Source organism: Chlorocebus sabaeus, chromosome 23 (assembly GCF_047675955.1).
Source record: "Chlorocebus sabaeus isolate Y175 chromosome 23, mChlSab1.0.hap1, whole genome shotgun sequence".
NCBI lineage: Eukaryota > Metazoa > Chordata > Mammalia > Primates > Cercopithecidae > Chlorocebus > Chlorocebus sabaeus.
The window spans coordinates 11,903,208-11,928,582 of record NC_132926.1 but is presented as its reverse complement, the minus strand read 5'-3'; the positions used below and the strand labels follow the sequence as shown (position 1 = coordinate 11,928,582).

At 48.4% G+C, this 25,375-nt stretch overlaps 1 protein-coding gene across 3 annotated transcripts in view; it reads left to right on the top strand.

The window, feature by feature from the left end:
* The first annotated feature begins 4,310 nt into the window (after nt 1-4,310).
* The window catches only part of KCNIP1 (potassium voltage-gated channel interacting protein 1), a 233,040-nt gene continuing 211,975 nt past the window's right edge, over nt 4,311-25,375 (top strand). For 2 of the 3 annotated variants that reach the window (XM_008015278.3, XM_008015276.3), the window contains exon 1: nt 4,311-4,925. In XM_008015278.3, the coding sequence (XP_008013469.1) occupies nt 4,865-4,925 (61 nt within the window). In that variant the 5' untranslated portion in view covers nt 4,311-4,864. The remainder of the gene's footprint in view (nt 4,926-25,375) is intronic. The other variant, XM_008015280.3, reaches the window with a different exon arrangement.

The following is a 25,375-nucleotide window of genomic DNA, read 5'->3' as shown; positions in this document are numbered from 1 at the left end:
GTCCATAAGGATGAGAAGAAACATGGCTGAGGGAGCACTGAGTAGGGAAGAAGAAAAGGAGCAGGGAGGAAGAAATAAATTAAGAAAGAAAGAGATACAGAGAGGAAGAAAGGAGACAGTAAGGGAGGGAAAGAACAGGGCTTGTGTGTTACATAAACTCAGACAAGCACATGCATGTTTTAACAGGATTTCTGCAGGTCTGACAACCTCACTCCTTCCTCCCTGAACAGTCTTAGAGGGGTGCCCTAAGGAGTCCTATATGGAGGCTCATGGCAGAAGGAAGGCCTTGCATCCAGAACCTTCTGAGCTCATGGATTGACACTGGGGTTGTGTATCAGTTGGCTTGGAATGCCTTCAAAAAATACCACAGTCTAGGTGGCTTATACAACAGAAATCTATTTTCTTACGGTTCTGAAAACTGGAAGTCCAAGATCGAGGTGCCAGCAGGGTTGGCGTCTGGTGAGGCCTCTCATCTTGGGTTGCATCTGCCTTTTCCCTGTATGCTCATGTGACATCTTTGTGCATGAGGGGTCTTTGGCATCTCTCCTTGTAAGGACACTAACTCTATCAGATCAGGGCCCCACCCTTATGACCTCTTTTAACCTTCATTAGCTCCTTAGAGGCCCCTTCTCCAAATACAGCCACACCGGGGCTTAGAGCTTCAACATAGGGATTTTGGAGGGACACAAACATTCAGTCTACACCAGGGTTCATGAGGGAGGGGTCAGAGCTGGAGACAGTGCATGAGCTAACTCACCTTCCAGAGTAAAGGGAGCCACAGCCACTGAAGCTCAGGTTGGATGGGGCTGGCAAGGTTGCCATAGTGAGTACATCATGGCAGGGACAACAGGACAAATGGCTCCTGCAGTCAGGGTGACTGATGGGAGGCTTCCTCAGCACTCCTGTCACTCCCTCTCTCCCCATGCAGTTCTCTGCTCTCTGTTGCAAGTTCCCAGGAGGCAGAGAGAGGGCTTGTTATCATCATCTTTCTCTCTTGCCCCTCACATTTACCTGTGTTCTCCTACTTAGACGCATTCTTTGTGAGCATCTCAGGGGTGATGTCGGCTGCATTGCACAGTGGGCACGTGTGCACGTGTGTGTATTTATCTGCAAATAATACCTATGTCACAAGACATCTGCAGGAATAAATGAGCTATTATGCATGTAAATATCTGGTACATGGTAGATACATGAATGAATTAATATTTGTTGAATGAATAAGTGAATGAATGAATCTTCACTTGGCAGAGCATGTGTCTTCCTTTAAGGGGCAAGGATGATCTGGTAATCATCAGTTTTTACTTACTAACTGGGTCACTGAGCAAAGAAAATCAACTCAGTCATTCATTTATTCAGCATAGATTGACTGCACCCCTGTCAGAAACCAGAGAGTAAGCAGAAAGTAGAGAGTTAAATCAGTGTGTAAATCAGTTAAAGCAGTCCAGAGGGAGAGACAGGCAAGGAATGGAACAATGAGAAACAAAGCAAGGAGTCCTCTGATAAGACAAGGAGCCCTGAGTGCTTTGGAAACCGCAAGCGGGGCACTGACTCGGGGCCAGGGAGGGATACCTGGAGGAGATGGCATCTGCAGTAGATATTCCAGGGTAAGCAGCAGGTGGCCAGAAGGAGAAAGAGGTGAGGAACTTTCCAGGCAGAGGGAACAGCACGTGCAAAGGCCCTGAAGCAGAACCACAACACACATCTGAGAAATAGTGAGGGGTCTGGTAGGCTGAGCCACAGAGGGAGCACCGGGGTCAGGGAGGATTTGTAGAAGAAGCCACAGGCCACAAAAAAGACCTCATAATTCATGTTCAATGGTTTGGATTTTATTTTGGTGACTTCACTTTACACCTACTGTTCAGAGGCAGCCAATGGCAAACACGTCCAGAAGCACTTTGCTATTTCTGATCTGCAACATGGAGCAAGTCATCTGTCCTCTGCTTCTTCAGTGAGTTGTGGGGAAGCAGAAATGAGAGGATGACATTCTAGACTTTTGTGACCTCTCAAGTGCTGTCCTTATGGTCATTCGGGTACCATGAAAATTAGCAGAGCCCCGAGGGGGAGGTAGCTTGGTGCTCCCACGGTGGTGTCCCGGAGAAGTTGGCAAAGACACGCAGGGTGGCTTCACCTTCTCCTCAGCAAGGGCTCTCCTCTGTTCCCTGAATCCTGGACATCCTACTTGGTCCTCTAGTGACCCCAAGGTTCAGCCCTACACGCCCTCTTCCCCAACAGAGAAGGCAGGAGAGAAGCAGGGACCAGCCCCTGCCCCGTCTTCCAGGATTCAAGGCTTCCCTGGCCTGGACAAGCCCTGAGCTGGCAGTTAGGAGAGCAGAGGCTGTGAATCTGGTGGGACCCCCAGCAGGTCTTTCTGGCGCAGCGCCCTCATCTGTGAGCAGGGGATTCCCCAGGAGACCACCACAGAGGCCTGGAACCCAACTTCTAATCCCACATCCCGGTTGGGCAACTTCAGGCAAATTTCTAACACTAGGTAAGCCTCAATTTCTCTCTGCGGTGATGGTCAGGCACCTGCTTAATTCACAAGGCTTTGGTGGGCATCACGTGGACAATGTGGTTGCACAGCAGTCGGCAATGCAAAGGAAAGGAGGTATGTTCGTAAGTGCACCTGCCCTGTTGCACAAAACAGGACACATGCTGGAATTGCAGAAAAGCAATAAATGCTGCATAGGTGAAGAAAACTAGTCACAGGACACCTGTGGCCCTGAGGGGATAGCTCATGGGCTGGCATTAGGGGAAGCAGCTCTCAAGGAGCCTGTATTCTGGGGATTCAACTCTGTGCCTGTGTAGCGTTCAGCCTGTGTGAATGCGGTGACTGTGATGCAGTTTTGCACTGTGTGTGCGTCTGCGTGCCTGTGTGTTTGTGTGTCTCTCCGTCTTTGTGGGCGGCAACTGTAGGTGTATTATGAGCCTTGGGTCCGTCTGTGTGTACAATAGCAATGTCTGTGCGGACTTAAGGAGCTGTGCCCGCATGTTTGTGGGACTTTATGGGCATGCATGCTTGTTTACGAGGCCATATGTCCGGGCATTCTGTGAACTGCTAACATGGTGTGTATCTGTGTGGCAGAGAGAAAATCACCAGGTGGGAGTGTGGGGGCCAGCTTGAGTAAAGGATTCTTAGTGTCACAGTGGGTCTCAGTGGGAACCCAAGCAGCTCAGACTTGGGGGAGGAAGCTCTTCCTCCACCTTCCCGGGAGCAAATCTTGCATTTCAACACCACAAGGCTTTGAGTTCACAGGCAGGGATGCAAACTTTGCCCTTTGGGTGAGAAGCCACTCACAGAAGGGAAATGGCTTCCTGAATCTAATAATTGCCCCTTCAAGCTCTAACAACCCGTGCCAGGAGCTGATGGCTAATAAATTTTTGAGCTGGAAAGGGAGAAGAGGGAGAACCAAGGAGGAAAGAAACAGAAAAAGGAGAGAGCCCGCCGCGTGCAGTGGCTCTCGCCTGTAATCCCAGCACTTTGGGAGGCTGAGACAGGTGGATCACCTGAGGTCAGGAGTTGAAGCCCAGCCTGGCCAGTATGGTGAAACCCCATCTATACTAAAAAATACAAAAAAATTTAACTGGGCCTGGTGGGGGGCGCCTGTAATCCCAGCTACTCCAGAGGCTGAGGCAGGAGAATCGCTTAAATCTGGGAGGCAGAGGTTGCAGTGAGCAGAGATAGCGCCATTGCACTCCAGCCTGGGCAACAGAGTGAGATTCCACCTCAAAAAACAGAAAAAGAAAAATGGGAGTGTAAAGGCTCAGAGGGGCTGAGGGCTCCTTTCTCCTCCCCAACTTCCTGTCAGTAGAAGGTGAGCCCTGCCATGGGAGAATTCTGCAGAACCCTCAAGGACCCGCGGAGCACGACGGCACCTTCTTGCCGTGACCATCCATTTGGATGTGTTTTTCACCCCTTTCTGGGTGGGGCCGACTTTCCCCCTCCCCATGAGTTCAGGCAGTGGGTTAAATAAGATTTCCCTTGAAGTCGAATGAAATCACAATGCGCCACACACAGGGACACACACACACGCACGCGCGCACATCACACACACACAAACACACACACACACACACACACACACACACACACACACACACACACAGAGTCTCCCTGGGGCCACTCAATCTACTGCCCCCTGAACCGCACCCATCAGCCAGGTACCTGGCCCCGAGTCTGTCTCTTAGGGTCGCATGCTCCTGGGGGTCCCGCGCATATCCCGGGCAGATGAGGGTGCGCGAGGGTGAGGGCGCAGGGCCGGGCGTCCCCCGCCCCCACCGTGCAGCCGTCGCCCCCGCCCCGCCCCTCCTCCGACTCTCGCCCCGAGCGCTGGCGGCAGGCAGCAGGCAGCGGGCGGGCGCGCTGTGGCTCCGCGCCGCGCGGTCCGGGCTCTGTTCATTCATGATTGGTACTCGGCCCTCCGAGACCCAGCCCGAGCGCCGGGAGGGGAGCCGAGCGTGCGGCAGGAGGGGCGGGCGGACCGCGGCTCCCGCACCGCACGCGGCGCTGGCTCGGCAGCCTTGGCCGGGCGGGCGCGCTGGCCCTGTGTCCAGTGCCAGGCAGGCTTCAGGGCACCGTCCTCGGCCCTGGGCGAGGGAACCGGCCGGGCCGGGTCCTCGCGCGGAGAAGCGGTTCCGAAGGCTCGCGGGGAGCAGCTAGCCCTGAGTCCCTGCATGTGCCGGGCTGAAGAAGGAATCCAGAAACCTCCTAGCCTCGGCTCCACGCTCGCTGAATACCAAGCTGCAGGCGAGCTGCCGGTCGCTTTTCTCTCCTCCAATTCAGAGTAGACAAACCACGGGGATTTCTTTCCAGGGAAGGGGAGGGGCAGGGCTCGGGGTCCCAACTCTCACACAAGTCTTCGCTGCCATGGGGGCCGTCATGGGCACCTTCTCATCTCTGCAAACCAAACAAAGGCGACCCTCGAAAGGTAAGCGACCTCCTTCTTCCTTTTGTTCCCCTGTCTGGGTTTGGGGGCGCTGGGCGCCGAGGTGGGGTGTGCCACCTGCCTCCCTTAGTCCGGACTTCCCTCTCCACGAGGAGCCCGGACAGGTGATTGTATCCAAAGGAGAGAGAAACCGGTGGGAGGGTTGGTGTGAACACCAGAGGAGGGAGCCAGAGTGGACGTTTGCCCCATCGGCGACTGGACCCCTCTGGGGCACCAGGCGCCGGGACTCTCCTCCTGGGGAAATCTCTGGGAGCCGAAGGAAGAGGCACGTTCACAGGTGGGGGTGACCGGATTCTCTGGTGGAAGTGTGTGTGACAGCTGGCGTTTGAGCACTCAGTGAGGGTGCTCCCACACTCCCACACTCCTCCCAGGCGGCTATGCCAGGTACAGACCTGCGAGTCCCTTCATCAGGAAGAGTGCTCTGTCTGCACCCCCGAAACCTCTGCAAGCCAAAAGGAATCAGCTACTGCCAGGGGTAAAACTCCCAGGCCTCATGTCCTGGTGGCTCCGGGAGTCAGGAGGAGCAACCCTGAAGGGCTGGCTGGGAGCTGAGCTTACATCAAGGATTAAAAAGCATAATATCCTGGAGTCTTTTCTGCCTGGACGCTGTTCCATCACCACCTGTCCCCAGCCGAGACATGGCTGATCTCACCACCTGTGAGAAGAGTCCTCAAATGGGTCCAGATGAAGTTGGAACCAGTGTGTTGGGCCCTGGAGGACAATGCAGGTCTCCTTACCAGCAGTTCGAAAGTTAGTTGCTGGAATAAAGAGACTAGAAGCAGTTAGGAAACAGGAAATGATGGGTTTTGTTTTGTTTAATGTTCGAATGTCACTATGAGTGGTAAGATTTTAAGTAGCTTTGACACTTAAACATTCAAGTTCTACCATCAGAGTCCCCATCCTGGATACAGGTGGGAGTTATAGCTCCTACCCTATATGCCCGATAGTGAGTAGAAGTGCAATGGGGGTAAGCGACCCCTTCTCCTCTTAGAATGCGGTTGGTCTCACCCTGGTTAGAACTACAGAGATCTGCACAAGTAAGCTGTCCTTGAAACCCCCTGGAAGAAGGGGTCCCAGCTTCTGGCCTAGATCCCAGAGGCATCAGGCTGGCTGAGCCCCAAGGAAAGAGATCTCTGGGTGCAGGTCTTAGGTGCTGAAGCTGAGTTGACATTTACAGCCTAGAACATAGGAAGAGGCTTTGACCCATTTGTCTAGCTGAGTTACACGTCCTGCTGGCAAGGAAAGGAGTGGTTGCCCTTTTACCAGTCCTGACCAGAACAGGTCTGCAAAGCTCAGCCCAAGGCCTTGACATTCCAAGCCTCACCTCTTGCAGATCCTGGGATGCTGTTTGACTGGAGACAATTTTCAGCACCAAATCTAGGTCTTCTCCCTCATCACCTGTCTGGCCACCATGCGGTCTCAGAGGCCAGGGGACTGTGGGGACAGGAAAGCCAGGGGCTTGTTTTTAAATATTTTGCATGCCTGTGGCTCTCCTGGCAGCTGGGTGTCACAGAAAGATCTCAGGCCTTGAGTCAAGTTGAGTCTGGGTATGAATCCCAGCTCCATCATTCCCTGCCTCTGGAACCTTAGGCAAGTTCCCCCACCTCCCTAAGCCTCAGGTTTTCATCCATAAAATTCGTATGCTACTTCCTGGAAGGAAACTGGTTATGTAGGAAGTCAAGGAAAGGGGGACTCTGCTTCATATTCTGTGTTGGCTGCAGCCACCAGGGACCCAGAGGAAGTTGTTGTAAGGATGTGAGAATTGAATGAATGATGAATACGGAGCTGTTTGCATAGGGCTGGGGAAAGAGTAAGAGCTCAGGCATTGCTGTCTACCATTTCCTTCTCCTGCCCCAAACATCCAAGAATTTACCCTGGATGAATTCCTGCAGGATTCCCAAAGTACAAAGGTCTTTGCTTCTGTCTCAGATTCAAAGAAAGAGAAGAGGGGGTACTAGCATTCAGTGCGCCCCTACTATGTGCTTGCCATAATGCTAGGTGTTTTATCAACAACTCTCATTTAATCCTCACAACAATGTTTGTTTGAGACTCATAGCAGGTTTGGGGCCAATGGGTGGACTCCCAAGACAAGCTACCAAAGCACTGAGCACTCAGCCCTTCCTGCACAAAGCCTGTGACACTGGCGTGAGTTGTCCAGGGGTCCAGTTGCCTATGTTCCCCCAGGCATTTGCCCCCGGAGCAGACTCATCTCACTGCCTTACACAGTGGAATGCTAATCAGCAGAAGACCCTTCTATGGGAGGCAGCTTGGAAACCTGGAGGGAGCCCTGGCTGGGGAGGCTAGTGGTCAGGGATCCTATCCTGGCCAGGTCACTTTTCCCCACTGGGGCCTCGGTTTCTTCTTTGTAAGAGGAGAAATTCACATTAGGCATTTCCTCAGGCTCCCTTTGGTTCTCAAATTCTAATATTTTTGTGGTTGATGCTCTCACCAGAGCTGCTGCTATGATCTCAGAGACGTGAGGCTCAGATCTAATTAGAAGCGGTCAGAAGAGAGCAGTTGGGATTTTTCAACTCAGGAATCAGTCTCCCTGCTGGGTTCAAATTCAGGCTCTGCCACTTACTAGCTGGATGACCAAGCCTTGTTTTCCTCAACTATAAAACAGGGGTAGTAGTAGTTACCATCTTAAAATAGCTGTTGTGTTGTGTGGATTTCAAGGATCATGCAAGTCAAGCATTTAGCACAGCTCTGCTCTATAAGTGGTCTGCAAATTTTAGGTACTATTCAATTTGTGGCTCTATTGTTTGAGGCTTGCAAAGGTCCAGAGTAAGGCCATTTTCCAAGTAGGCAGTACATCTGAGAGTCTTAACAGCTCATTTCTGGAAACCTTATCCAGCCCTATCCAGATAACTAGGACCAAAAACCCAGGCACACAGATGCTCGTCCCTTGCTTCAGCCCTCACTGACCTCTACTCTGTGGCTTGTCCTGAAAACATCAAAGCCTGCTCAATTAAAATCCCGAATGCTTTGATAATACAATTTAGAAACATACATAGTTTTTAAATGGGGCAAAAACTCTGCATGATTAGTGCTGCAAGAAGATATCCAGCCCAACCTGGTGTTCAGAGAGAGCTCTCTAAAGGCAACAGAAATCTAAAGTAATTTAAGAGCCATGCCACTGAATAAAAATATTCAGGTTCACTTCCTGTCCTTCTCTCTGTTTGGGATCTTTGTGTGTCTTTAATTAAAAGTAGAAGAGCCCTGCTTTTGGGATTCAGCCTCTGCATCCCAGTTTCAGATAGAATTTCTGGTTCTGGCAGTTTTGCATGTGCATGACACACCAAGGACACTGCTCCTAGCCTTGAATGGGCAAGTGAGACAGGCTAGGGCATTGAGGAGAACCAGAGGAGGACCATAGAGGTGCAACTGCTGGGCTTGTCAGGGGGGGCAGGAGAATTTAGGGACAACATCACTAGATCAAGGCCATCTCAATAGAGAATTGCCTACTAGCAAATAATCCCACACTGCAGGGGTGGCTGAGTTAGAAATCCTCCATGACCGAGTGCAAGCATGCAGAACTTTCTGAAAGGGCTGAGCTTCGGATCTCCAGAATAGTCATAGCATAGGTGAGTAAACTCAACTCCATGGCTATCAGATGCTTTTTCTAAGGCCACATGGTGAGTTAATATGGTACTGGTTAATATAGGGCCAAACATGGGAATGTTCCTAATAGTCCCATATTTGCTCCTAGATCAATGAGCACCTCAGGGAACTTATGGAAGCGGAGTGCACCTGATGAGGCTGGGTTTAGGGTTTATTGGTCAAGGCAGTATTTTCAACCTAAAGATCTGGGAGAGTGACAAGAGACAGAGAGGCATAGAGAAGCAGTGGTCCTGTTGTCACATAGTCCTGTATGGCAAGTCATTTTAGCTTGTAAATGCTAGTTTCTTTATCTGCAAAAGGAGAATCCTGATTTATAGAAATGTTTGTGCTTTGGTCTTTACCCATCTTTGCATCTTTGCCTGTCCTTTTAATTCTGTAATACTCTCCCACCCCACCCCTTGCTACCTTGTCTAATAGTTAAAACTCCATGCACATTCCAAGACCTCACTCAGCAGTTTCCATATTCAGGAAGCCTTCTCCAAGCCCCAGAGAGAAGTGACTTCTCCCATCTGAATTCCCATATTCTTTTAAGGCGTATGTTTTCTTATGACTCACAATCGTGTTTGGAATTAGACAATCAATGGAGGTGTTAACCCCCTTTCCCCTCCACCAGAGGGCAGGGTTTTTGGGGTAGGAGTTCATCTAACTCATCCTTCACAACTCTCTGCTTGGTTCTGTGCACATAGTAGGTACTTAATAAAAAATTTTCTAGAGGAAATTATAAACAATGGCATGGTTGGCCACTCTCCATTATTTTCTAGAATTGCAGACGCTGCAGGAAAAGTTAGTTTCCCACTGGAATTTCAGTTACCAGCCCTCTACCGGGAATGAATTCTGTTATTCAGCCTGCTGGTTTTGAATTGACTTTGTCCATGAAATGTACCGAATCTGTTTACCATTTAGCAGGAAAGTGCTGAGAACAGTGATTCTACTCCCACTCCCCTCATAATCACAAAGGTATGAGGAACCCATGTCCAACACCAGGCAGAGTTGTGGTCCCTCAATCCCAGAAGAAGCTCAGCGGAGCTCAAGATAAACAGAAAGAGAGAGATGGAAAAGAACAGAAGACAGAGGGGAAGGACTTACTGCCTGAAATCAGTGGGATTGTTTTGACTTGGTCTCTGGAAAAGGGCCAACGCTTAGATCTCTTTGTCTACTTGGATGGGCCTTGCTCCATGAATGCTTTGTAAATGTGTAAGTGAATAAGTGAGCACGTGCTTTAACAAATAAGTGAAAAGATAAATGATTGAATGAATGGGGGAAGCAGTAAAGGAGTGAATCAATGAAGAAACAAATGAATTATCAACTGAATGACAGAAAGAATGATGGAATAAATGACTGCATGAATGAATGAATATGTCCATAAATGAATGGATGATGAAGTGCCAGAACGGCTATAATTAAAAAACTATCTTTTGACAAAGAGCATGGATAGTCATGTTCTCCAAAGCTGAAAAATATAAATTCAGTCAAGAAGAGTCCTGGTAATTTTTTGGATACTGGTAGGTGTATAGCATCTTTGGAGAAGGTGAGGAGATGTCTAAGTTTTCACTCTTTTGCTGAAAGAAAAGTAGAGACTGACTCATGGTGATTCCCCTTGTCTTCCCTTATATTTCAGGTTCACCCTTGCCTTGCCTGGGTGAGATCAGAATCTGTATATTTATCCACTTGTTCATTTGTTCACTTAGCCAGTCCCACAAATGTCCTTCAGCATTGTTTCCCTGCTGTCATTTCTGCCTAAGATCCACTCTGGCTTCCTCATCCTCCCTCCTCCTCCATCTCCTCATTCACCTGGCCAACTCCTACTTAGCCTTCAAGGCCCCATTTAATGCCACCGCTCTGGGAAGCCTTTCCCAGCTTCTGCAGGCAGAGCACATCTCTCCCGTCTCTCTTCCCCCATAGCTGTTGCTGCTTCCCTTCACTACAATTCTGAACACACTGTGAGGCTGTCATTGTGGGTTTACACATTTATCTCTCTGACTAGCTTTCAGGAACTGAGTCTTATCCCAGGGCCTCTGTCAGGCCTGACACTGCATCTAGACTTGATGGATGCTGGCGGCATGGAGGTAAGGATGTATGGGCCAGAGTGTGCGTTCTCGATGGCTCTGAGTGGTGCTGGAATGCAGCGGTGCAGATGAGGAATCCAGGTCTGCTCCTGGGGAGAAGCTCTGCAAAATTCTGCATAATGGCCCTGGAGCTGATGTTCCCATTCATCAGGCAGGGAAGGAGCAGTTTTTAGAAAAGAGAGAGAGAGCCTAAGAGTCCTAGGGCCTCCAGAGAAACTTCTCTTTAAATGCTTCCCTTTCCTCCCGGTAGTATTTTAAATAGGTCACCTTCTGGAAGTAGTTGCAGTCAGTTGGGATATTGCTAGCTTCCCATACCCCAGCCATGGGAGTAGTACTTTGGATTAAATCTTGTTATTCAAGGCCAGACTAAAAGCTTCATTGGTGCTGTGGGGGGAAGTGGGAACCACATACCACTCAAATCAGAAAGCTAGAAGTAGGATTGCATTATGGTTAGGAGCACTGCATTAAAATAAGAGAGTCTTGGGATTCAACTCCTTTTCTTCGGTTCATAGCTGAGCCTCTCTAGGCCTCAGTTTCCTCCTCTCTAAAATGGGGACAATGGGCCAGGTATGGTGGCTCACATCTGTAATCTCAGCGCTTTGGGAGGTCGAGGTGGACAGATCATGAGGTCAGGAGTTCAAGACCAGCCTGGCCAACATGGTGAAACCCCGTCTCTACTAATAATACAGAAATTAGCCAGGTGTGGTGGCACGCTCCTGTAATCCCAGCCACTCAGGAGGCTGAGGCAGGAGAATCGCTTAAACCGAGTAGGCAGAGGTTTCAGTGAGCCAAGATTGCGCCATTGCGCAATCTCTAGCCTGGCTTACAAAGCGATACTGCATCTCAAAACAAACAAACAAACAAACAAAAAACAAAAATGCGGACAAGGACAGTGTCTCCCTACAGGGCCACATGAGGGCCAAGAAGGAAGTGAACATGGTGATGCACACCAGGTGAGTTGGCAGTGCTGGCTTTGCTGCCGCCTTTTGTCCCATCTCAGGGCAGGCCACTTCCTTCTGCCTTGCTCCACCTGGATGATGACGGTGTTACCCTTGGTAATCTCCCCATCCCTTTGAGCTGTGGCCTCTGATTCCAGCCCTCTGAGATCCCGAGCCACTATATTCATGGTCACTGGCACCCTAAGCAGTTTCTCTGGTGATTCCTAAGGGAAGTTGTCAACTTTAGATGGTAAAAGCAATTCCCAACAGTAAGGTATGAAAATGCAGGTTACCCGCCAGGGAGGATAATAATGCTAGCCCAAATCACTGTGTCTTCCACCCAGTGCCAGGTACATTGCTCAGTTCTTTCTTGTGTTATTTTGTTAACCCCAACCCTGGAGGACAAGATGCTGTTACAGTTCTTATTTTGTAGTTGAGGAACCTGAGGCTCTAAAAAGGGAAGTGCCTTACTCAGGGTCATAGAACTTGGGAATCTCAGAGCCTGGTTCTGGTTGGCCCTAGAGCCTGAGCTTCTAACTGCCACACTAACCTCCTCTCCTCCTGGTTTGCCTCCGGAACCTTAGGGACCTGAGTAGAAAAACTGTCAAAACGGGTGCATGGATGTTGGGGAGAAGACATTCAAGGATAGACTGAAGCACCTCATTAGCCACACGGAACAACTGAGCTACATGCAGGCCCTGAGCAAAATGCTTTTAGCGCCATCCCAACCCCGCCTCCCCCTAGATCTATTTCCATTTAATCTGATGCTGTGGAAGCCTGAATATGAAATGATTGGGGGCAAAAGGCCAATTAGCAAATTCATTAATAGGATTAAATGTCTCTCCTCTGCTCTAATCATTTATGTGAACTAAAATTTTCTCCCTTTGTTATAGCCATCATTGCCTGTCAGTGAAGATAGAGTGTTTAAATATCCTCCAAGTATGTTAGAATTGCAAACATTCAGAACTAGGGACCAGGGTCAGAGTTTTCACATGGTCCAGGTGGGCAAGGAGAGGTCAGTTGGTTTACAAGTGGTTGTTACTGCTAAGAAAAAAACACAAGAGCTTGCTAGTACATTTGCAAGTACCTTACTGGTATTCCATTCATTTCCTTTCTCTCCTTAGCCACATGTTGGCCCGAATCACCTGCGTATGTTGTATGGTTGTTATGAGCATATACTCCTGGTTAGGCAGACCTAGAATTCAAATCCTGGCTCTGCAACTCATTAGCTGTGTGACATTGAACAGGTTACCTCGCTTCTGTGAACTTTCATCTCTACATAATCTAGAAAACGAGGATATTGTTGGTAATTCCCTCCCAGGTTGTTATGAGGATTAAATGCAATCATGCATGTAAGATGCAGCGGTCAGCACATAGAATGCACTAAAGGTAAATTATTACTATCTGGGTCTATGTTCCTTAAAGTGTGCTCCTCAGACCAGCAGCCTCAGCATCAGTTGGGAGCTTGTTAGAAATACAGAGTCCCGGCTGGGCACGGTGGCTCACACCTGTAATCCCAGCACTTTGGGAGGCCGAGGTGGGTGGATCACAAGGTCAGGAGATCGAGACCATCCTGGCTAACATGGTGAAACCCCGTCTCTACTAAAAATACAAAAAAATTAGCCAGGCGTGGTGGTGGGTGCCTGTAGTCCCAGCTACTCTGGAGGCTGAGGCAGGGGAATGGCACGAACCCGGGAGGTGGAGGTTGCAGTGAGCCGAGATTGCACCACTGCACTCCAGCCTGGGTGACAGAGCGATACTCCATCTCAAAAAAAAAAAAAAAAAAAAAAAAAAAAAAAAAGAAAGAAAAAAGAAATACAGAGTCCCAGGCCTCAACTCAGTCAGACCTACCCAGTCAGAACCTGCATTTTAACAAGACCACCAGATCGTTTATATGCCCACTGAAGTCTGAGGAATACTGGCCTAAAGCACAGATAATGGAACTATATGTATTATATTATACAAAATTGTATATCAAACTGGAAGAGGACTTTGAAGACTTCTGATTTAAGCCTCATTTTACAGATAAGAAAATAGAGTCCAGAGAAGGTGAATGGTTTGCCCACAATCACATAACTCAAGTGTCAGGCCTGACATCTGAACCCCAGCCCTGGTCATCTCATATAAGACGTTGTGAAGTCAGAAACCCAGATTTGCATTTCTGCAATCAAGCTTGTCTGTTTTTCTTTCTTTCTCTCTCTTTCTTTTTAACAACAAAGAAAAAGTGCAGGATGACGTATGCCCATTAAGTTTTAATTTACTCATTTTAAATGTTATTCCAGCCAAGTGCGATCCTGAATCTTGATTCCACCAGCTGTCATCTTCGCTATACTTCCAAGTTTTCTGCTACCTGAAGATATGATAAGGAGGCATTCTAGGTCTTTATCTAACTTGCTTCTAAGAACACAGGCCAGAACAGGGTGCAGGACAGAGCCGTGTGGACTGCAACTAGAGACTTACCTGCATAATGGATTTCACTGATAACGTTCAGAATCCCAGAGCAGGCTGGCAGCCTGGCTTACACGCAGAGCCTTTGTGTGGGATTTGAAGCCAGAAAATGTGACCAAAGTAGGAGTCTAAACAGACACAGGCAGGGCCTGGAGAATTAAAATCAAATGCCTTTTCCAGGGGGTCTAGTAGGACCTCTGTGTTGGTGGGGATCCCCCCAAAAAAGCAATCTTTTTATTTTTGTAGGAGTCCTGTAATGGTTTCATTATTATTCTCACTTCGCAGACTAGGAAACTTCGGTGCAGGGAGGTTCTTGATTGGCTAGTGATTAGCGAGCAAGTACTTGAAGCGGATCTGATTGCGAGGCACTCCACCACCTGGGCTCCTGCCTGCAGCTGGAGGGCACATCCAGGACAAGCAAGCCTCTGAGCCCCAGGAAGAGGCTGAGCAGTGACGGCTAGTTTCCCAGCTCCCAGGAACTGAAAATGACAGCCTCCTCTTGGCTCCATCAGCTCCTCACCCATGCCAACCCTGGACCCAGAGTGAGAGGAGTGTTCTGGTGGAGACCATGCAGCTCCCAGCTGCCTTGGGGAAGCTGGCACATTTGCATCCGTGTGACTGAGGCTGCACTTTCTCTCCATCTCTGGGATTCGCCCATGTATGACTCTTCCAGATGTCCAAATCGTGCACTCAGCAGGGGTGTCTTCAGGAGGCTTCCCCACCCATCGAAGTCAGGGCAGCAAGGGGCTCCCCTTCTTTCCTTCCCCCTTTGCATACATCCAGCCCTGGGCTGATTAGGACTGTAAGCCCTGTATGCCCTAACACTAAAATGATCAGGTCCTCCCACCACCACCCCACCCTGCCCTGCCCCACTAATGGCTACACAGGCATTTCAAAGGAGAAACAGTAAGATAAGTCTAAGGAAGTCTGTCAAATTTGGATTTTTCCCATGTTGACTACTTTAGTGACTTTTCTGAAATAAAATATGCTTTCAAAACACAATTTTTTATGCCTCTACTTTGCTAGTGCTTTAAGCATCTCTTGAGTGTGCCTGTGAGGCATTTCAGCATTGGAGTTGGAACCAGACAGGAAAAAGAAAAAAACCGATCTGTATTGGGCACCAGCTGCATGCCAAGGACTGCGCAAGGTGTTGACAAAATAACAACAGTAACAAACATAACATTTAAATAGTCCTTGTGACATTTATATAGCAATCTGTGCCAAGTACCACTCTAAGCGCCTTTGGTACATTAAACTAATGTAATCCTCACAACAACCCTATGTGGTAGGCAGTACAATGATTCCCATGTAACAGATGAAATCTCACACTGTGAGAGGCAGGCACTGATCCCCCTATTTTGTAAATGAGGAAACTGAGGCTTGAGAAGAAGTGACTTGCCCCAAGTCCCCCAGATGCCTGGTGGAAGAACAGGGTTCACACCAGCTTTGGCCACTTCCAAAGCCCTTGATGTTGACACTCCAAATGCAAGCCTCACTCATTTCCTAGAAGCACCTTATGATTTGATATGTCCTCAGGGTGCATTATAAGAGGAGGTAGGAAAACCTGGGACTACAATGAGCATTGAATCTTGTCTTGATGTTCCCAGGGACCCTCTGTCATTCCCAATTGCCTATTGCATCTGTTCTCACCTGGTGCTACCATTCTGCCCTCCCTGGTTTTTCCCTTGCTAAGTGACCACTCTGTACATTGGTCCATATCATGTAGCCTCTGCTAGAGGCAATTCTAGCTCCCATTTGCCTTACCCTGAAGAAGAAGCTGCTGGAAAATTAGAGTTATGTTGGACACAGTCTTTGTCCTCAAGGAACTTCTCTCTGGTCATAATAATTACATTAACAGCAAATCTATGGCATGTTATGTGCTAGACACTTTAGCAGCTTGACTTTATGTAAGCCTTACAGTATCCCCAGGAAGCGAGCACTATTACTGGACCCTTTCCAGATGAGGACACTGAAGACTAGAGGGCATAAGCAAATGTCCAATGTCTCACTTCTCATAAGTGGACAAGCCAGGATTCGAAACCAGATGGTTTGCCTCCAGTGCCTGCATGCTGAATCTCTGGACCAGGCTGAACCTGAGCATTTAACTAGAGGACATTATAGATTATGTAACACTGTGGGGATTCAGAGGAGGGAGAAAGCACCTCTATCTGAGGGGCAGGGGCTGGAGAATTAGAGAAGGTGGCCGAAAGAGGTGGCATTAGAGCTCAGCAAATGAGCTAGGGGTTGGCCCAGGCAGGAATGTAGGTTAGTGAAGTTCTAGGCAGAAGGGACAGGATGAGCAAAGTCACAGAGGCAGGAAACAGGAAGGGGAAAGGAATTAAAAATGCCAGTGATGTTTTGTATGCTTGTGACTTGGAGGATGTTAACAGAAAGAAGATGCCATCAGAAGTGGGAGGCAAGGAGCAGAGTCAGGCTGTCCACGTTCAGGAGAGTGGGACAAGGTCCTAGAAGGTAGTGGACAGCAAGGATGAGAAAAGCACCGAGTAAGTAGGGATAGAGACTGTGCCCTCTCACCGCCAGCCTTGTCCCCCTAAGTGTCTCCCCATGATCACTGCAGCTTACATTTGATTCCTCCTTCTCCTCTCCCAAGGAACTTACTATTTGTCTCCATGATTTAGCCTTTGATTACCTTGTACTGTTCTATCATCATTCCCTATAAACATGCTTGACTCTCCAGCAAGAGTGACCTTTCCTCAGAGACCTGGACCTTTCTTTCTTCCCTTCTGAGCGTCTTTGAGGATCCCAGGACAGTTCTGGGCAAAAGACTGGTACTTGGTGACTTGAACTGATATTTCACAGAGATACACAAACACTTGGGATTCCTTAATTAGAATTCATGTGGCAGAGAAACTTGGGCATGACTTTGAGGACCTCCCCCACTGGCCAACAGCATATTCACATGATACGAACATCAAAGATTGTGGCGTGGTGCAAAAACATAGCACATTGGAGGCCATTCCATAACAACTTAGAGCTGATGAAGAGAGCTGATGGTCTGTTGGGTGAAATAGAATTGAAGGTCAGTCCTAGCTTACCCTTTAGGAGCTGTGTGGTTTGAAGAAATTGTTTAGCCCCTTTCTGCATATCAGCTTCTTCATCTGTTAAACAATAACAATCATGGTATCAATTCATTGGATTGTCATGAGCATTAGTGAGATAATATGAATGTGTTTAGTAAGCTATAAGGCAGTGCATACATGGTGGGGATCAGTATTAGATGACAATAATAGTCATAGCAATAATAATGATTTTGACAATAGTGGTGGTGATATTGCTTGTGACGGTGTGACAGTGGTGATGGGGGTGGTGTTATTTGTGGTGGTAATTATTACATTATGGATGTATTTGTTTTCACACTGCTATAAAGAACTACCTGAGACTGGGTAATTTATGAAGAAAAGAGGCTTAACTGACTCACAGTTCCACAGGCTTTACAGGAGGCATGACTGGGGAGCCCTCAGGAAACTTACAATTATGGCAGAAGGCTAAAGGGGAAGCAGGCACACTTTCACATAGTGGTAGGACAGAAAGAGAGCAAAGGGGGATGTGCTACATACTTTTAAACAACCAGATCTCATGAGAACTCCCTCACTATCATGAGAACAGCTTGGGGGAAACTTGCCCCCATGATCCAATCACCTCCCACCCGGTCCCTCCTCTAACATTGGTAACTACAGTTCAACATGAGGTTTGGGTGGGGACATAGAGGCAAACCATATCAAGAGATAATATTGTTGATGATGGCAGAGGTGTTGGTGACAGTAATGACAGTAGGGGCTTCACAGCAGTAATGATGCTGATGATGGAGGATTACAATATTAGTGGTAATGGTGATTATTATAGTATAGATGATGTTGTTGATTATAAGGGTGGTAATGGTGATGATGGTAATGGTGGTAGTGATGGTGATGATGATGATAATAGTAATGATGATATGGTAGTAATGACAGTGATGGTGGTATGATGGTGCTGGTGATGATAGTGGTGGTGGTGATGATGGTGATGGCGATGGTAGTAGTGATGGCGATCATGAAGGTGGTGGTGATGATGGTATTGGTGGTAGTAATAGTGGTGGTTATGGAGGTGGTGGTGATGACGGAGATGCTGGTGATAATAATCATAGTAATGATGATGGTGTGGTAGTAATGACAGTGATGGTAGTGGTTATAGAGGTGGTGATGGTGACGATGGTAATGGTGGTAGTGATGGTGATGATGATGATAATAGTAATGATGATGATATGGTAGTAATGACAGTCATGGTGGTATGATGGTGCTGGCGACGATAGTGACGGTGGTGATGATGGTGATGGTGATGGTAGTAGTGATGGCAATCATGAAGGTGGTGGTGATGATGGTATTGGTGGTAGTGATAGCGGTGGTTATGGAGGTGGTGGTGATGACGGAGCTGGCGGTGATATAATAATAGTAATGATGATGATATGGTAGTAATGACAGTGATGGTGGTATGATGGTGCTGGTGATGATAGTGACAGTGGTGATGATGGTGATGGCGATGGTAGTAGTGATGGCGATCATGAAGGTGGTGGTGATGATGGTATTGGTGGTAGTGATAGAGGTGGTTATGGAGGTGGTGGTGACAATGGAGATGGTGGTGATAATAATAATAGTAATGATGATGGTGTGGTAGTAATGACAGTGATGATAGTGGTTATGAAGGTGGTGATGGTGATGATGGCAATGGTGGTGTGATGATGGTGAAGTGATAGTGATGGTGGTGGTTATGGAAGTGGTGGTGGTGACAAGGGTGATGGTGCTGAGAATGATGATGATGCTGTGGTAGTAGTGACAGTAATGTTAGCGGTTATGGAGGTGGTGGTGGTGATGATGGTAATGGTGGTAGTGATGGTGGTAGTGGTAGTGATGGTGGTGACAGTGATAGTGATGGTGGTGGTGGTGACAAGGGTGATAGTGCTGATAATGATAATAATAATGATGATGCTGTGGTAGTAATGACAGTGATGTTATGAAGGTGTTGATGGTGATGATGGTAATGATGGTAGTGATGGTGGTGGTGGTGATGATGGTAACGGTGATATAATGGTGGTGGTTATGGAGGTGGTGGTGATGGTGATGGTGATGGTGGTAATGATGGTAATAGTAATGACGATGGTGTGGTCATAATGATAGTGATGGTGATGGTATGGTGGTAGTGATAGTAGTTGTGATGAAAGGTGGTGATGGTGGCAGTGGTGATGGTAGCAGAAGGACTGATGGTGGTGATGGTGGTGATGATATAGTGATGTGAGTAGTAGTGTTGTTGGTAGGATGATGGTGGTAGTGGTGTCAACAGCACTGGTGAATCTGAGGGAATCATTCCCTTTGTCCAAACTATCTTCTTTGACTAGGCTGCACAGAAGGGTTTCCAACCCCCAGAACGTGAATTCCCCCAGGTGTATTTGTCAAAACTAGGAAAGAATAAGACAAATCGGCACATGCCTCCAGATTTCTTCTCTTATTCCTGGTTGGTACTTTCAGAATCATTTTAATGTAAGCTGCCTTCTTGACATTTGCATTCCAGCACGTAGCACAGTGCCGTGGCTGGTACATCGTCAAGTCTTCAATAAATATTTGTGAAATGAAGGGATGAACTTGCAGAAAGACACAGGCTGTTCTCTTGGATGAACTTATCAGAGTTAAATGTTTCATCTTTGAAGATAACGTGGGGGATATCAAGCACATCAGAATATACCTGCATTAACACCATCGCCAGCATGAGCAGTTCGATAACCTGGCAGGTCAGGAAGACTTCTTAGCAACTACTCTGCCCCTGGAAGCCCCCAGACATCAGCCTGCCCGGCCCTTTGTACCCACCACCTTGCCTTCAGAGGTAGGGCCTGTTCTATCCAGATTCTATGCTAACTGATCACAGGGAACAGTGGGGAAAACGGTCTCTCCTGCCGGCTGCTTCTGGAGAGTCCAAGCCTCCCTCCTCAGTGACCTTGCTGTGCAGCAGGAATGAGAGGCATGTCCTGGCTCTGGAAATGTTCTTCTTGGCAGCAAGTCCTCCCCGATAGTGGGAGGGATTACAGAAGTGATTTCAGGTGCCAGTGCCTCCACAGCCCACCCACCCTCTGCTCTAGGCAAGTCAGGGGCACCTGTAGAGCCTCTGTTCTTTGTGTGTGGAAAAGGAATAATCCTCACACCAGCATTATAAGGTTCTCATGGTTTTTAGGGGTGTGGCATATAGTGAGGGCTCCGTTAATGGCAGCAGCTATTAATATTGGTATCATTTATTATTTCCATTACTAGTGGAGACATTGAGCTGATAGATGGGTCAATAATGATTGACTGGAGACTTTGTGAGTCTCCTAGGTAGAACATGTGTGGTTTGGATTCACCTTGAATCCCCTGATTCTGGCACTCTGGCCTGAGAGTGTCCTCTGAATGAGTCACATGGTGCCAGTGCGATTGTCGAGATAGATGAGATGGCCTGCAGGCATTTGGGTTCAAGTGCTGTTCTGCTGAATAAGGAATACGATTTGAGGACCAAAGACCCTTGGATTTAAATCCCAGACTTGTTTTTCCCTGGCTCTGTGGCCCTAGAAAAGTATTTCTGCTGAGCCCTACTGTCTTCTTGTGTCCAGTAAGGTTAGTAATATTGACCACATTGGCTCTTTGGGAAGAGGATGGAAAATGAAGTGTAAATGGAGCGAGGGAGGGAATTTGTCTCCGAGGCAGCACAGGACAGAAGGTAATGGAAAGACCAAAGTGGTTTTTGGATTAGAGCTGCCTGCAGCCTTTATCTGTCTCTGGAGTTGATTTATTATTCCCCCAAATCTTGGAACAAAGTCAAGAAAGGGAGGAAGGAAGGGAGGCAGATGCGTAATAAGAGTATGGAAGAAAATGTAAACATGTGGAGTACAGGCAGCAGCTACCTGCCCATAGCAAGCCCTCCACAGAGACAAAATTAATTGGTTGTTGTCATTTGTATTGCTGTTATTGTTCTTATTGTTGAAAGAGGTAGAAGAGAAATCAGGTACAAAGAATTCAAGCAAAGACAGAGGGCGAGTGAAAGCATAAAGAAATTAACAGAATCTAGGCTGAATGTCTTCCAGGTTACAAAGCGCCCTATGCAATCTGCAAAGGGTGGAAACTGAGGCAAGCTGTCGCCAAGCTTCTGGTACCACCCTGCGACTCTATGTGTCAGACAGGAGGAGTTCCTTAAAGGGTGTTTGGTGTGTGCGTGTGTGTGGAGGGATGAACTATGCTTTCTTTGTATACGTCAGACACTGTGCTGGGCACTACCCTTAAATTATCTCATTTAATTGTCACACAGTCCTATGAAGCAGATGCTGTTATTGCCTCAGTTGTAGAGACAAGAAAACTGAAACTCAGAGAGGAGAAGTGATGACCAACGCAAGGTCACATAGCTGCTAATACAGAGACAGCATCAGAACCCAGGCCCGTCTGTGCCCTTAGGTCTCAGAGATTCTACATCTGCTACCTAGTATTAGCTCAATCTGACACTTGGGGAAATTGAGGCCCAGGATAGCTGTTTCCTTCAGTTGCGCAGCCAACTTGAAGCAATGGTAGACTGAATCCCAGTTCTGACTGCCAGCTCCATAGTCCCTCCCTGGGGCCTTGCACATCATAGGAACTGACAACACAAGAATCTTCCATCTCTTTCCTTCTCTTCCTCCTTTTGTTGGCTGTCATCCAAAACTTTAGGGGAACGATAAACCAACTTGAGAGACAGAGAAAGTCTGTAGGAAGATCCAACTCAAAAACATTTTGGTGTTTGCATTACCTCCGTCTGAGCTTCCCTGGAGACAACCTTTCCTCACTCTTGCCCACCATTGCTCTGCTGTCAGTTTCAGCAGCCGGACTCTGGGGCTGACATGCATTGGCCCTTCTCAACCCAGACACCACTTCCTTCAGGGAAGGCTCCACATAATGGTGAAGTGCACAGATTCAGAAGCCGGGCAGTGCTGTTCAGGAACCTGGTTCTGCCTTTCTTAGGCCTGTGGCCTTGGATAAGTCACCTACTCTCTAGGAGCCTCAGATCCTTCGTCAGCAAAACAGAGTTAACACCCCCCTTCTAGGGTTGCTGTGAGGCTTAATTGAGAAGGTATATGTAAATGCCTGCTCCATAACAAACACCTGTTTGAGGATTAACAACGTTTCAATTGTTACAGTGTGAGCCCATGGGTCTCAGGCGACAGACTTGATAAATACAGGTTCCTCTGCAACCACAATCCTAGTCCTTAGCACAAGCATGACACTGCCTGGCATGTGCTATCCCTCCCATATCCATCAGCCATGGCAAACACAGATCCCTCCTTATGAGACTTTTTTATTCTGAGCTAGAATGTGACCTCAGAATCTTTCTTAACACAATGCTTCAAGCAGTCACTCCCAGTTGAACATAGCTGACATGGAAGATAGATGAAGTTTATTTGCATTCTAGTTCTCACCAAGCCCATGTTCACTGCTCCATCTGCTCAGTGCAGGCTGTCTCTCTGCTCTGTCTCCCACCTGCTTTTGTGAATGTGTGTTTCTATGTTTGTGTATGTGTGTGTTCAAACTCCTCTTCCAGAGTGAAAGATCATTTCAGTCATTTGTGTGCTGATTTGTACAAATCATTAGACTTTCAGAATCCCACTTGCAATGTCATGTCTGTGGCTAGGGATCTCCAAGTAATATCAGCTTACATCTGGGAGGGACAAGGAGAATCAAAGTTAGAACTTAGGAGAGCAAAATCCATACACAGCATGCACTATCAGCCACCTTTGGGAGTGACACAAGAGATGGTGTTTGAATATAAATTTGAAGTCTTTCCAAAGATTTAGCACTCCTTTGGCTGACAACCATAATCTCAAGGAGGTAGACCTAGGCTAGAACAATCATACTTTAGGGTAACCCTAGCTGATGTAACAAATAAACCCCAATATTGCAGTAGACTGACACATAGAATTGTTTTTATCATTCATATAACTGTTCTTGGTGAGCCAGTAGCCTTCTTCCATGTAGTCACTCAGGGACCCAGCCTCCTTCCATCTTGTTGCTCCCCCAGCCCTAAGTCCTCCTCTACATCTAGGTGAAAGGGGAGCAGAAAATGTGGTCTGTGGTCCAGGAACAGCTCTAGTCTTGGAGAAGCACATGATATAGTATAAAGATCACAGTCAAGCCTGCTACCAGCAGCAATTCAGGGCTGGGCACCAGATCAGCTGGGTGGAGTCCCAGCTGGCCAAGGAGTCTGAGCCCAGGTGCTATGTGGTCATCTTGGGCACAGAGCAGGGCAGCTCAGGGACCAGAGGTTAACTGGCAGGGTCCACACCAAGCCTGTCCAGGGAAGCCCTGCCCTGACCATGGACAAGGCCTGTGTAATCCTTATGTCAGCTGCCTCCCTCCTGAGGACAGCCTGCAGCAGATGGTCAGAGCCTGTTGCCATTAAATATTTGAGTGGTTCCACCAGCATCCCGATGAGTCTGGGTTCACCAAGAAACATTATTGCAATGTGCTCCCCAGGCAGCTCTGCCTCAGGGAGAGACAATGCCAGGCATGACAACTTCAGCATTCTTGTTCTGCATGGCAGTTGCTTTTCTCATTGTGGTTTATATGTTGGTCACATGATCTGAGCTAATGGGAGTATTCGCCTGACAGATGAGTCCCTTTTGCTGGGTATGCCAGCAAAATCAGGCTTCCAAGCCTCCAAGGCTCACTGCCAGAGGCTGGGGAATTCGCCAAGGTAAATGCCACCTTGTGAGGTCTTTGGGACACAGCCAGCAGCCTCCCCGGGGCACCATTCCTGCCTCAGCATGAGGCTTCTCTGGCCAGCCCATGGGCATTTGGGAGCCACATCCACACCCCAGGGGTCTGGGTCTGTTTCCAGCTGCACTGGGACATTCTGGCAGATTTTCCCTGATCTCTGTAAGGAAGAGTGCAGCAGGAAGGAGAGGAAGTGGAAAAAATTTCCAATGCTTAGAGTTTTCCCTCTAAAGTAGACCTCCCAAGCCGCTTCTGAATAGGACTTGGAACAAAGGAATCTTGGCGCTTTGATGATCGCGTCTGCAGCAGTTGTTGAAATGAGTCTGACACTCGCCAGTGCCTTAGTAGGAATTACAATTACATCAGGAGACCCCAGGCAACCGAGTAAACTGATTAGCTACTGCTCCGAGTTGATAGATTTTTTCCCTCTGGGTCATAAATAGGGCTGTGGGAGATGGTGGAAGCATGCTGGTGGGAGCAGGTCAAGATGGGCTGTACATCCAGGAAGCCCAAGCCAGTGCTGTGGGCAGCTCCCCCTCCCCCACCCTGCCACCTGAAGAGACAGCCTGACAGGTGCCCAAGGTACAGTTCAGCTCCCTCGGCCAGGGGCTGCGCTCTGGATCTTGTGGGCTGCAGAGAGCTGTCCTCAGAGCAGGCTGAGGGTAGCTGGACTGCTATGTGATGCTCTGGGAAGCCCTCCCCCAGGAAAGCCGATGCTTTCTGCCAGGCATAATTATTGCATGGATAATTACACGATTCAGAGCCTGCTGGAGAATCCTGGGCTGGTGCCAGAGCAGAAAGGCAGGGTTCCGGAACTGCAGCCAGTGGCTGGATTCTGAGTCGACTTTGAAAGAAGAGGGTGATCATTCCTCCTCCTAAGACTCCTACCTGGCTGGGCCAGGACATGGCAAACGTAAAGCTAAGGGAGGCAGGGAGTTGATGAGTTCTCTTCTCCACCCACCCCCTTACAGGAGGTCCCCAGTGTTCTGACCTAATGCCTCTTCTGTACTCCCTGCACATGTCACCTCCCTGGGACAATCCACCCCTGCCCGTTAGCACATATCTGCAGATGACACCAAGTGTCTTTCCAGCCTGGCATCTGCAAATGAATGCTGGGCATCTCCCTCACGTGTCTCCTCCAGCCCATTGCACTCCAACCTGAGCTGTTCTCCTCCTACCCCAGTCTGTCTCTCAGTCCATATTCTCTTCCCAGCCAGACACACCTATCCTCCCAGACCTCCACTAGGCACCCAGGAGTCCTGACCCCCAAGTCCTTTCCAATCCCTGTGCACCATCCGAAGCCAGGTCATGTCAGTTCTACAACAGATGTGCCTTGGCTCTTGCCTGTCCTCCCAGCTCCCCCATCCTCCGGCACAGCCCAGATCCGGGCTCCATGGTCCGCCCTGGCTTTCTTGTGGTGGCCTCCTCCCTGGCCTCCCCACCCTCATCCCCTGGGGACCAGCCTCCCACTGCCTCCAGATCCAATGTCTTCCAGTAAATCTGGCTACCTGTTCCCATGGTTAGAGTCCTTCCATGGTTTCCTTCACTCTCAGTACCAACTTGGCCCCTTCTGACTGTGCTGAAGACCCTTCCCAAGCTGCCAGCGC